Source organism: Caenorhabditis remanei, chromosome II (genome assembly GCF_010183535.1).
Source record: "Caenorhabditis remanei strain PX506 chromosome II, whole genome shotgun sequence".
Classification (NCBI taxonomy): domain Eukaryota; kingdom Metazoa; phylum Nematoda; class Chromadorea; order Rhabditida; family Rhabditidae; genus Caenorhabditis; species Caenorhabditis remanei.
This window is the reverse complement of record NC_071329.1, coordinates 4,803,583-4,816,848: the sequence shown is the minus strand read 5'-3', so window position 1 is coordinate 4,816,848 and position 13,266 is coordinate 4,803,583. Positions and strand designations below refer to the sequence as shown.

At 38.9% G+C, this 13,266-nt stretch overlaps 3 protein-coding genes across 3 annotated transcripts; 2 read left to right on the top strand and 1 right to left on the bottom strand.

Moving 5' to 3' along the window:
- Positions 1-1,051: 1,051 nt before the first annotated feature.
- On the top strand, positions 1,052-4,678 carry GCK72_004559 (uncharacterized protein; the record flags this gene model as incomplete). Its single annotated transcript, XM_003104173.2, has 7 exons — positions 1,052-1,080; positions 2,518-2,741; positions 3,153-3,310; positions 3,359-3,511; positions 3,986-4,030; positions 4,501-4,568; positions 4,612-4,678. The coding sequence occupies 7 exons, from the start codon at positions 1,052-1,054 to the stop codon at positions 4,676-4,678; spliced, it is 744 nt and encodes a 247-aa protein (XP_003104221.2).
- Positions 4,076-7,464, bottom strand: GCK72_004558 (uncharacterized protein; the record flags this gene model as incomplete). Its single annotated transcript, XM_053724759.1, has 6 exons — positions 4,076-4,228; positions 4,275-4,577; positions 5,822-6,014; positions 6,068-6,279; positions 7,183-7,291; positions 7,427-7,464. 6 exons carry the CDS (start codon positions 7,462-7,464, stop codon positions 4,076-4,078), a joined length of 1,008 nt encoding a protein of 335 aa, XP_053588953.1.
- GCK72_004557 (uncharacterized protein) lies at positions 5,907-11,909 on the top strand (the record flags this gene model as incomplete). The annotated part of the gene is made up of 4 exons (XM_053724758.1): positions 5,907-6,038; positions 7,806-7,865; positions 9,735-9,897; positions 11,854-11,909. 4 exons carry the CDS (start codon positions 5,907-5,909, stop codon positions 11,907-11,909), a joined length of 411 nt encoding a protein of 136 aa, XP_053588952.1.
- Between the last annotated feature and the right edge of the window lie 1,357 nt (positions 11,910-13,266).

The following is a 13,266-nucleotide window of genomic DNA, read 5'->3' as shown; positions in this document are numbered from 1 at the left end:
CACAAAAAAAGAAAATAGGCTCTCCTGACAAATCTTAACTTTCTCACAGAAAATCAAATTAAATTAAAAATTTCGGTAGAGCGAAGTTGCAAAAACGTATAACAAATTGAATAGCCAATAAATCGGGGTTTGCAGAGATACATTTCAAAAAATAGTATCAAAATGTAATCAAACACGTTAAAAGTTAAAAATATTAAAATATTGAAGAAAAAATGGAAAATTACATTTTTTTAAAACATGTAATTGCAAACAAGAGAAACTGACAAAATTGGCTCCGGGGATGTTTAGTAAACCATACTTGCAACGGACCTGAAAAAAAAGCATTTGAACTGAAATTTCGAACGAAAATTTGAATTTTTCCCAAAAATGTCGATTTTTGACTATACTTCAGAATTCAATCAAAAGCTAGTTATGCATCAAAAAATTGAAATTTTTAATGTAAAATTTCAAAAAATTCGGTAAAAAATAGGTACCTTTTTTTGAAGCCGGGCAGTAAATTTGCAAGTATGTAGAAAACAGTTTCGGCATCAAACTTGAGAAAAATCACTGAACAATTTGGGGTCGGAATGTCATAGTTTCGAAACGTTCCGAAGCCAGAAAAACGTGTACATATTATCGGTTCACGAACATTTGCCGGAGGTGTTAAAGGCGCATGAATTTGTTCGGATGGGTGGTCTCGTAGTTGAAAGCATGGAAAACCGTAGTAAAATACGGTTTTCCTCCTTTTCAACTACGAGACCCATTCGAAGCACCTTTAACACTCCCGGCAAAGGTTCGTGAACCGATAATAATTCTCGACCCTTCCATCTGTCTCTCTCCATTTCCAGATGTCCTCTCTTTCCCCCACCTGAACAAACTTTCACATAAAAATCTCTTCTATCCGAGTAGAAACAAATCGTACTAATCCGTTTTTTCCCCCATTCTCTTCCTCTCTTTTTTCTATTCTACTATCCCCAATTTACTCTAATTCTCTCTTTATTTCCAAAACACAAACCAATCTTCCGGTCTATTCCACCTATTCCCATCCCATTTCCCCCTCTTATCCATCAAAATGATTCGTCGTGTACGTGTGGCTCTGAAGTGGGTGTCTTTTCGCATTTCCGTTGTTTTTTGGAAAAAAAGGGAATTTTTAGGATTTTTGGGTTTACACATTGCAAAATTACCAAGCTTTAAGATGTCGTCAAGGTTTCAGATGTGACCCCTATTTGCTCAATTTTTGATATGTTATAAAACAAGCCTAGATCTTTATTTTTGTAGTTGACAACTTTTTTGTAGGACACCTACCTGAGGAGATATGAGAGACGCAGAGAAGATGCGTTCTCTGCGCGTGCTCTTTCACTGTTCTAGATTTCAAACGCATAAATCTCCTTGTCTATCAGAGTTATCAAAAAGATGTCAACTAACAAAATGTGTAAAATTGTATGTTGATCATTTTTGTAGTTGACAACTTTTTTCTAGGACCCCTACCTGAAGAGATATGAGAGACGCAGAGAAGCTAGGGAACCTGCGTTCTCTGCACGTGTTCTCTTCTCTACTTCAATCACTTATATCTCCTTGGCTATCAGTGTTATCGAAAAGATGTTAACTAACAAAATGTGTAAAATGTGAAACTTATCATTTTTGTAGTTGACAACTTTTTTCTATCTCTAATGACTAAAAATATATGTGGTATTAAATATTCCAAGGGGAAATTGATCTCAAGGGGATACCCTGCATTTTATCATAATTTTTCAAATTTCTATTCTATGATTTTGTGCATTATTGTTTGTAATTATCACCTTGTCTAGCACAATCAGCTAAATCTGTTTTTTTTTTTAATAGAATAACCTAGCTCCCTAGGGACCGGTTTGTGTACTCTCACTAGAAATAATGGAACGCATTTATCTCAACAACCTTCAGAGATATCAAAAAATTTTCAATTACAATAATGATCAGCATAAAATTTTACACATTTTATTAGTTTACAACTTTTTTATTGCGTCAGTAGCAGAGGAGATATAAGTGCTCAATGTCTAACGAGCACTCTCCAGCAGCTTGCAAATCTTGCTTCTCTGCGTCTCTCATATCTCTCCAGGTCGGGGTCCTACAAAAAAGTTGTCAACTACAAAAACGATTAGCATAAAATTCTGCATATTTTGTTAGTTAATAACTTTTTGATAAAACTGAAATACAAGAAGATATGAGTTGTAGAAGTATAGAAGAGCGAGAGAACACTCGCAGAGAATGCATGCACCCTACCTTCTCTGCGTCTCTTGTATCTCTTCAGGTCGGGGTCCTACAAAAAAGTTGTCAATTAGTAAAATGTAGATCAAGGTTTGATCTACAATATATCAAAAATTGAGCAAGTTTGGGGAACATTTGAAGCCGTCACGGAATCTCAAAGTTTGGTGATTTTCACTTTTTCCAAAAATTTTTAAAAAAATTTTTCAATTAAAGCAAAGAAAAATCTCTTCATTTTTACTTGTTTTTCTCATCCACTCCCTTATTTATTTCTTCCCTATATCCCCTCATTTGCAGACACTCAAATCCGACCTATGACGAGGAGGAGAAGAGCAGTTTGATGCCTTCGCTGCTCGGCGCACCAAATAATCGTTATCGTCTTTTCTTTCTAATTCTATGCTTTATATTTCTCTATTTTTGGAATCGACGGGAGCAAACGTATGGCGATGAGATACGGAGGCGAGATGAGAAGTTGGAGGCGGTGCAGAGGGAGCACGACAGTGTGCTCGAGAAGTTGAGAGGTAAGGGGAAAAATTTGAGTGATGGGATAGGGACGTTTCGAAACTGTGCCGTTTTGTAACCAAGGAATTTAAGCGATGAGTTGAAACAGGTCCAGTACGTTTTGAAACCAGACGTTTCAAAACCGAGACATCTCAACCCTAAACACAGAAAAAAGGTTGGTTTCAAAACGTCATGGTTTTGAAACTACTGGTTGCTAAATGTCTCGGTTTCCAAATGTCTAGTTTCAAAACGGCTCCAACGAGGTTCCGATATTTTCGGTTTTTAAAAGTCCCGGTGTAAAATTTTGGGTTCCGGGACGTTTTGAAACCACAAAAATTACTGAAAATGATGAATTTTTTGGTTACCAAATTTCTCGGGCACTGGAAAACACAGACAGATATTCCCTTATTCATTTATTTTCATTGTTACAGTAATCTGGCTGCACAAAAAGAAGATCGAATCGGACGCCAAGCAACAAAAAGCGGATTTAGACAAATTCCAGAGTAAATTTAAACTAAAAGAATCAGAAATCTACGGGTACCGTACTAAAAATAAGGAGTGTCTCACGGAACTCTCGTCTTGTCAAAAGGTAGGTGGCCTAGGAGTTTTCTAGGCCACGTGTATTTGGTTTTTTCAGGAATCAAAAGGTGAAAAAGACGAAAAACCGAATCAGGAGACCGCGGAAAAGTTGAAAATCGAAATTTCGGGTCTCAAAAAGAAGGTCGGGGAGATGGAGGAGAAGATGAAGGAGATGGAGAATGATAGCAACTCGATGGCGGCAATTTTGAAGGTGAGCGTGGCCTAGGTTTTGGATAAGGTGGCCTAGGATTCCAAGTGGTGGCCTAGCTTTTCACTTGGGGGACTAGATCTTGGAAATGATGGCCTAGGTTTTCATCTGATGAACTATCTTTTGTAGTGTTGATCGAGTTTTGGATTCGGTAGATTAGGTTTTGAAAGAAATTGATGGCCTAGGATTCCAAGTGGTCGCCTATATTTTCCCTTGATGGCCTAGGCTATGGACATTTTGGTCTAGATTTTCGGATTGTGACCTGGAATTCCAGTTGTGACCTAGAAACCCACAACGTGTAAAGTTAGGCCGCCAACTCATAAGCTCCAATAGTCGATAAGATGGCCTAACTTTCGGCAAAGCTAGGACACATCCAATATCTTCATAATGGCCTAAGATCCCAAAAAAACTAGGCCACCAATTTTTAATAGACACCTCAATTGAAAAAGACACAAAATAAATTTAATTTTTTTGCAGGACGAGCTTAAACAGTGCGAGGCGAAAATTCGACAATTGACAGGGGTAAGTATTATTATTATTATATGTAGTTGTTCCCTCGAAAAATTCTCAAGACGACGCTGGAAATTGTTGTCCATAACAATATAGTGAGGGATCATCAAATGAGAGTCCTGGGAAGGTAGTTGTCGGTTGACACGACCAACTGGTGTACGGTGACATGAAGGCGTTGGGGTACATGTTGGTAGCGGTGGACAGGAGCTGCTGGAAATCTATTTAGTTTTTGAACGGACTGTCCGGTGGTCCTCACCTGTTGCTCAATAGTCCTTGGATCTGTAGTTGTTGTCATTTGTCCGAGACTCGTGAAAAAGCTGGCGCTAGGAATCCCTGGGATCAGTGGTTTCATATCTAACAACTCCTCCTTTACCAATGAAGAGTCTGATGTCAGGGTGTCATCAGAAGTGAGAACTGGAGGGGGCGGAGCAACTAGAGAGGTGTCGAAGTGAGATGTGGGGATTGGGAAGGCACTTGTGTAGAGAGACGAGTCGAAGGAAGTGGATGACGAGGAGTTGTTGGATGACGGATCGGTGACTGGTGGAGGAGGGTAGGGGAACTGGAAATTCAATATTGAAGTTCTAAGAATACAGTAATCCTAATAAGAATCGTCTTGACAAGACAAGACTGGAGGTATCTAGGAGTACAGTAATCACTTAGGGAGCCTTCTTGAACTTTAAGATCCCGTCACGATCTCAGTATTCATCCCATTTTTTCAATTTTTGGATATGTTATGAAACAAACTTAGATCTCCATTTTTGTAGTTGACAATTTTTTTGTACGTCCCCTCGATAAAGAGATATAGTCCGTGAAAGTGAGAGCCTCTAGAGGAAATCTCTGGAAATCGGGTGACTTCTTCTTCACTGTACCGTATCTCCCCAGGTAGCGCCCGTACAAAAAAATTGTCAACTACAAAAACAGAAATCTAGACTGGTTCTATAACATATTCTAAAATTGGAACAATTCGACTTTTTCTCAAATCAGGGCATTGTCTTAAAATTAGATGTTTTTGACAATTCAATTGGTGGTAACCTGGAACTAGGTTTTTTTAATCGGTTTTGGGACGTTTTAAAACCAGATTTTTGGAAATCGAGTCTGTTGGCAAGCTTTTCATTTAGAAACCATAACATTTGAGAACCGGACGTTTCGAAACCACGTCATTTCCACATTAAACGTGGAAAAACTGACTTTTCAGTGATTTTTTCATGTTTGGTGTCTAAACGTCTCGGCTTTATAATGTCCCAGTTTTGATAAGTCTTTGTTTCAAAACGTCCTAAAGTCGTAATTACGCAAAAATAAAACTTTTATTGCATCCTGAATTATATATTTCAATTTTTGGGTCCGCCTCCCTCCGCCCAAAACAAAAATCAATAGAAATTCAGACTTGGGGGGATACTGTAATTGCAGAGGGGAGGTACTGTAGTCGTAGTATAGGGTATACTATAGTTAGTGACAGGATAGGGTGTACTGTGGCCAAAAGTCTTTAAAAAGCCGAATTTTGAAAAAAAAACCAAAAAATAATTTTTCATTTTTTCAACTTTTAAAAGAATATTGCCGAAACTCTTCACGGAAGTTTTTTTTTAAACACGGTGCTACGGTGCTCGAAACCTTAAAAACGCAATTTTCCATCTTTCCGTTTCCGTGGCCTAGAAAACCAAATCCCGAAAAAACTAGTCCCCAGCACTCAGGGCTCTCAGTTTTGATATCAAAGTAAAAAAGAATTAAGTCATGTGGACTAAAACTTGGAAATTTAGTTCTCCAGAGACTTTACGGCAACTTTAAGCCACGCCCACTTGTACCAACCTTAAAAAACTGAAACGGGTCCATCGTCTGAATATTCTGTGGCCACTTCAACCCATTGAAAAACGGTATCTGCGGTGTCGCCAGAATGGTCCCTCCAGTCCCCGCCGCCGACGTCTCCGTATTCTCGTTGTTATGGTTTCCACTATTGTTCCCATACGTCGCCATTTTTCCAATACCCAACCGTTTGACACGTCTGGAAAAGGAGAAGGAGATTAATGTGGGTTGTGTTGTGCCTACTGTATGTACCTTCTCTTAAAATTTCCATTGTCAAACTGCGGCGCATTGTCTGCTACCATCTGCCAATAGTTGCCCTTTCTGTCATTGGCACAACTTTGTCCGTCCCTCGCCTTCTTCACAAAACAATCGTTCAACGAGAGATTATGACGAATGCTGTTCTGCCATCCCTGCTTTCGTTTCGCGTCCGCGTCACGGTAGTACGGAAATTTCGCCTCGATGAACTGAAACATTTGTTTGTATACATTTATTAGGAGGTGTCACTTGACATATAAGGTGCAAATGTTATGGGAGAGGTACCAGAACGTGTCTGAAGACATTTAACCAATTAGTCAGCCACATCTATGAGGGGGGATGAGTCAAGAAAAACGGAACAGAGAATTGACGAGGGTTACTGTAGGAAATAAGGAAAACTGAGAATCGGATAAAACACAACATCTGCAAACTTACTGTAGCTTCATTTTTTTGTTTTGATATGGAAGCGATGGGGAGGGATTCTGGGAAAAAAGAGGCTGGTGTGCCTTGGGAGCGTTTTTTTGGGGTACGGTAGTCTTTTATCGTAATTTTAAGATTATGGATAGCTTAGGGTCTCGTCTTATCGGGAGTACTGTAGTAGAAGAATGGGGGATACTGTAATTGGTCACAGGATAGGGGTACTGTGGCCAAAAGTCTTGAAAACGCCAAATTTTGAAAAAAAAAAGACCGAAAAATAATACTTTTCCAATTTTTAAAATACTGCCAAAACACTCTACGGAATTTTTTTCAAAACACGTTTTTCGAAACCTTAAAAACGAAATTTACCATCTTTTAATTTTTGTGGCCTAGAAAACCAATCCCCGAAAAAACTAGTCTCCAGCACTCAAGGCCGTTTCAAATTGTCCCGAGACTCAGTTTTGATGAAAGTAAAACAGAATTGAGTCCGGTGGCCTAGATTTCCCAAATTTTTGAAAACTAGTCCCCCGGGGTTTGAGCAGATTTCAGGTTTCCCAAGGTGACCTAAGACTCCAAAAATTTTAAAACTAGTTTTTGATGCTCCGCCACAGCCTTACTCGTCCGATGGCCTAAAACTGTTTCAGGTTTTCCCATATGGCCTAGAATCCCAAACTAGTCCCCCCGCCCTAACTAACCTTATAAATCTGATTCAACGTCATTCGTTTATCCGGCGACGCCTCGATAGCCATCGCAATAAGTGCCACGTAGCTGTACGGCGGCTTCTCGTTCGCATTCCCTTCCTGTCTGAAAGAAACAATTTATTATATTGAATTATCAAGAGGATATGTTTGTGGTAAGAGAGCGAGAGAGAGATTATCAAAATATTTTTTCCGTCTCCTCTCGCCCTCTAAAAACAATAAATAATCAACAAAAACTTACACAATATGAAATGGAAGATGTGTCTGGTGACGTGTCATATTTAAGCCGGAGCTAAGCTACTCGGGTAGGTATGTTACTAGTACACCTCTATACAGGTGGGTCTATCTAGAGGGATAAGAGAGTGGAAGTGGGCGTGGCTTAGCACTCCAAGACGGGAGGGGGGACGGAGAAGGAGTGTGTTGGTGATTGCGTTGTGGAGGGAGAATGGGGAAAGCTTCTGACATTTTCTTGTCTCTCTCTTGCTGATTCATTCAACAGAACAGAAAAAAATGGGAAAGAGGGGAGAGCATCCAATCAGATCATCTATATATTTTGTAAATAAACGAAACAAACGGGGGAAAGTGACAATGTGTATATTACACAAAATTTCTTCTTACAGGGAGGAGCCATCGAACATTACAGTCAGAATGAGACGGCACACTTCATGAGAGCGCAGAAGGTGAGTTTTTGGGGGCAAGTGGGTTGGAGGGGTACTATAGGGTACTGTAGTAATGAAATTTTAAATATTTTGAGAAAAGTACAATGCAAACTGTCAAAAAATGTGTCTTTTGAAATGTTTATACAAAAAATTGCCGGATTTTTATAGCTTTTGCTAGAGAAATAAAAAAAATCATGACAGATGGGATAGGAACATTTCGAAACTGTGTAGTTTTGTAACCAAGAAAAATAGCTCAGGTACTTTTTGAAACCAGACGTTTCTAAGCTGCAAGGCTTCGATAAGCAAGTCTGTTGTAAGATTTTGAAAGGTCCAGGTTTTAAACGACTTGGGACGTTTTGAAACCAGTCGTTTTCAATCTAGACGTTTTGAAAACAAAAAATTTCGACCCTAAACATGAAAAAAAAGTACTGAAAAATGAAGGTTCCACATGGATCGCGACTGGTTTCAAAACGTCATGGTTTTGAAACGACTGCTGGTTGTTAAACGTCTTGGTTCCATAACGTCTAGTTTTCGAACGTCCCGGTGTCTGCGAAACAGCTCCGAGGATTCCAGAGTCTGGTTCGTTAGCCGGGATAGTTAGTACAAAAATCTGAAAAAAATATGTAAAAATACATTTTTCCAGATTTTTGAATATACAAGTTTTTTAATTGTCAAACAAACGTTTTAAAACATTTTCACATTCCTAATCACAGTCGTGACGCAAAAATTCCTCTCGCCGGTTTTTTCGTATTTCTTGAAGGAAGCTATGCTTTGAGCTCCCATGACAGAACCAGATTGTTTCATAACGTTTTCTTTTTTGTTACATGTTATAGAACCATCCTAGATATTTCTTTTTGTAGTTCTGTCGACAACTTTTTGATAGAATCCTTCCCTCGAGAGATGATAGGACAGTGCTCTCAGTTTAAACAACAAATTGTTTGGTTGAATTTGAGATTCTGTAGCAAGGTCGATTGAAACTCAATTTGAATAGTTTTTTGATATGATGCAGATCAAAACACGATCTCCGTATTTGTAGTTGTCAACTTTTTTGCACGGACTCTTCCTTGTGTGATTTCTGAGCTGTTTACTTTGGCAAACTATAACTCGCAACGGGCGGCCCGTACCAAAAAGTTGTCAACTACAAAAATAAAGCCCTTCATTAGATTTATGAACTTGATTAACAATTAATAGTAAGCTTATATGTCAGTCAGGAAAACCGTGAGGCATGCTCAAAGTTGCTCATTTTCACCTGAAAACTCCAAGTGTCATAATTTTCATGGCTCGGCTTGCAAAGACAAATTGTCAATTGCTAAATTAAAAATCTAGAATTATATCGTGTTATACAACAAAAATGTTACTATTCTGAATATTGCAGATGTTGTGGAAAGCTCTCAAAGTCAGTCAGTTTTCCCAAATTTGAAACTTTTCAAAAAATTCAACCCCTCTTTTTTCTTTAAATCCCTTTCCCCTAATTTCCCAATCAGATCAGTCTCTACTCAAAAATAGACGAAAAACAGTGATTTGATGTCCCAATCAATCAATCACCTGCTTCTTTCGCCCCCTCCCTTATCTTATCACTCAAAAACCTAAAACTTATCTAAACTGATGACACAAATGTTTCAAAAGAGGAGAAAATGAGAAAACAAGACGTAGATCAAAGGTCTGTAAGGGTGATGATAGCTACTTCCTTGTCAAGTCTCTGTTTTGGAAGAAAAGTGGCAGAAATCATATATGGGAATTTTAAGAAGCTGAGGAGGATTCTGAATCCGTTTAGAAATTTGGCTAGGATTAAAATGAACCAAGTTACATACCGTGTAACATTGAGTTTCCGTCCTAGAAAAATTTTGATCAGAGATTCAGAATTTCATATACATAACTATCCTATTTCAGGCCAATGAACCCCTATTCTTCGATCGTGGCAACATTCAACACCACCGTCCCGAAAAGTTGCTTCGCGGAAAGCAGTTAGCGGAGACGTTGGAAGACGCAAGAGCAAGGAAGATGGAGGAGAAGCAACAGTTGGATAAGCATCCGCAGGATAGGGAGAATAAAGGTGAGCAGGGTCGGGTTACTGTAGTGTGGGGGGGGGGGAGGATTTACGGGGGGTAAATCTACATCTGGGATGATGCCCCTAATAAGATAAGCCCACGGTTATATACACCAGAGTTGTCCGGAATCCGGATTCCGAAATTCCGGAATTCCGGGTTTTTTGACATTCTGGTTCCGGTTTCGGATTCCGGATTCCGGTTTTTTGAGTTTATTTTTTTCGGAATCCAGAAGTAGAAATTTTAAAATGTGTTTGAGTTTAAAAAGCAACTACCGTAAAACCTGTAATAGAGGGGCACACGCTAACAAGAGTTTGGAGCATCCTATCTCGGATGTCTTTGAAGATATCAAAATTGTTTCAACTGAAAAAAATATTCTATGAATATTGAGCTACATTTTGTTAGTTGACAACTTTTTTATATTTCCTCTAGGAACCGAGATACACCGCTGCGAACAGGCACCGCCAGGTGCGCCTCTATTACAGGTTTTACGGCATATCACTTCTTTTTCGGTTTTGATCCTCAAAAGTAGTTTAAAACTTTATTTATCATTAAAAACATTCGAAAAAATGACTTGGCCTTGCAAATTTATCTAATCATTCCGAATACCGGATTCTGAAATACCGGAATACCGGGTTATTTCGTCATTCCGGTTCTGGATTCCGAAAATCGAAAAATGTCATTCCGTACAACTCTGATACACATGTCTTCTGAAATTTTTGTTTCAAATCTCGCCTTTCCAATCTTATTCACCGATTCAAATATCCCCCCCCCCCCTCCACTCCAGCTACCATATGCCTTCCTGTCCCTCGCCGTTCTAATCAAAACATATCCCGCTTCGGAAGGTCACGCCGTCTTTTTTGTGTCTTCCCGACTTTTTAAACATACCTCCCTCCCCCTTATTTATTTTTGAATACTTGTATATAGTTGGATGAGGAAGTTGGAGTGATTGGAAATAGACCTAAAGTTAAAGATGGTATCCACGACACTAGATATCGTAGGCCATTCTTGTGTTACTGTGCTTGGGTTACTGTAGTTTTACTCGAATCTTAAGTACGGTAGTCTTATCAGTCAATTGTAAATCGCATTTTGAGCATCAGTGTATTCAAAATACATTGGGTTTTCATAAAATTACAGGGGAATCCGTAAAACTGGTATTTCTAAAAAAAAATATCTGGAAATCTCGGAAATATTGAAATTTAAGGTTTAGCAGTTCCAAAACGCCAAAAGTTGCGTATTGGATGATTGCGAAACGTCTGAGACTCCAAAACTTTAACGTTTCCAGAAAAAATATTTAAGATTTCAGATTTTTCCCGAAAATTTTCGCAAACTTTGTTAAATAAACATGACTGGAAAGCTAAAGGTCAGATGTGCATACTTTCGTTGTGTTGTGGTTCTAATTACTACTAATTAAATTGTAATTAGGAGCAGGAGTTTGAAAGTGGCATCATCTGAAAGCTGACGACTTGAGGATTCTGAATATGTAGTCAAATCCTATTTAGTATTAAAATGAGCCAAGTTAGAACGTATTCCTGTATTTCTGTCCAAGTAGGCATTATTTAAAATATGATACTAGCTCAGCACAGTTCTTACAACTGCGCTCCACCGAAATTCCCTTGAAAATGTCTCTTTTTCTCTGAGTCTCTCAATTTCGCCCACAATTTTCTTCAGTTTCGGTAGAGCGCGGTTGTAAGACGCGTGTCGTGCTATTAGCAGATTCAGAATCCCTAAGAAATTAATTTTCTGATAACACTAAAATTGATAAAAGTTTTGTGACGTCGTCTCATCTCTCGATCCCTTTTGCAAAAAATCCCCTTCCCTATCCGTAGTAACCAAAAACGAGATATCTCTCAATCTTTTTCTTGCAACAATCAAATCGACATTCGTGTTCTTCATCTCAAGATTACAAAGATATAAAACTAAAACCTTTTCTTTTCCCTCTTATCACAATTGTGACGTTACAGATCAAGAGGTCAACGAGCAGCCGGATCAAGGGGAGCAGGACTACAAGGAGCACTGATTTGGAGGATTTTGTATTTTGTATTTTACAATTAGGTTATCAAAACAGTCAGGGTTGTTTGTTTGCATTTTCAGTTTTTTTTAAACATATTCAAAAAAAATTTTCTTCAATAAATTTTTTGAAAGTCAATCTCTTTCATTAACAGAGGGACACCAAAGGGGGGGGGGGGTGCCGAAAGCAACGAGAGATCAGAATTCTCGAAGAGACGCAGAATTGGTACCACTGGGTACCTATCGGCCTTCATATTTGAATCTGAGAAGGGAGGATAAGCAGAATAAGGGAGAGAGAGAGAGGGAAAAGATTTGTTTGAAAATGTTGAGACGTTCGAGAGCGATTAGAGTGGGGATTTGAGGGCCTGGTGCTTGGCAGTGTTGTTGGGAATTCCGACTTCCGACTTCCGGGTTTTTTTCACTTCCAACTTCCGACTTCCGGATAAGAAATTTCACTTCCAAATTCCGACTTCTGACTTCCGGATAAGAAATTTTACTTCCGACTTCTGTCATTACATAACGGTGAAATTTCCGAAAAGTAAATTTCGAAGAAATACATGGAAAAATGGTCTAAAAGGACAGAAAATAGGCTTTTCTTCAGCCAAAAACTAATTTTCCACTGATTTTCGCGAATTTTATGAACTTTTTCTAGGAGTTTTTGAATCTTTGCGAAAAAATCTAATACCGACTTCCGACTTCCGGGTGTTTTTTTTACTTCCGACTTCCGACTTCCTGATAAAAAATTTTACTTCCGACTTCCGACTTCCTGATAAGAAAAATCACTTCCAACTTCCGACTTCCGGATAAGAAAATTTTCACTTCCCAACATCTCTGGTGCTTAGGAAGGCGATCTGAAATGAAGAATAACACAGACATCCGGATATCAGGATGTACAGATAGACATAGAAACGGGAGTTGTTTTCAGATGCTTTAGGCTCCGCCCATTTTCAGCGATTGATTCTGAGAAATCCGTCTGGAAGGAAAGGCTTGAGTGTTTCAAGACACAGAAAATATTCAGAAAACTGGGCATTCGGATATTTGGACAAATAGACAGACAGACAGCGCAACAAACGCAAATATATTAGCTTGGCACAGTTCTTACAACTGCGCTCCACCGAAACCCCTTGAAAAATGTCTCTTTTTCTCTGAGTCTCTCAATTTCGCACACAATTTTTTCGGTTTCGGTAGAGCACGGTTGTAAGAAGCGTGCCGTGCTAATAGTTCAGGAATGAATTTCACAGTTGGATTTTCCTCCAGAAATAGATTTTTTGACAGGCGGACATCCGGAAATACTAACAGACATCCGGACGTTTGGAAATACAGACATCCGGACAGACACACAGACAGACTCACATAAACATCAATGA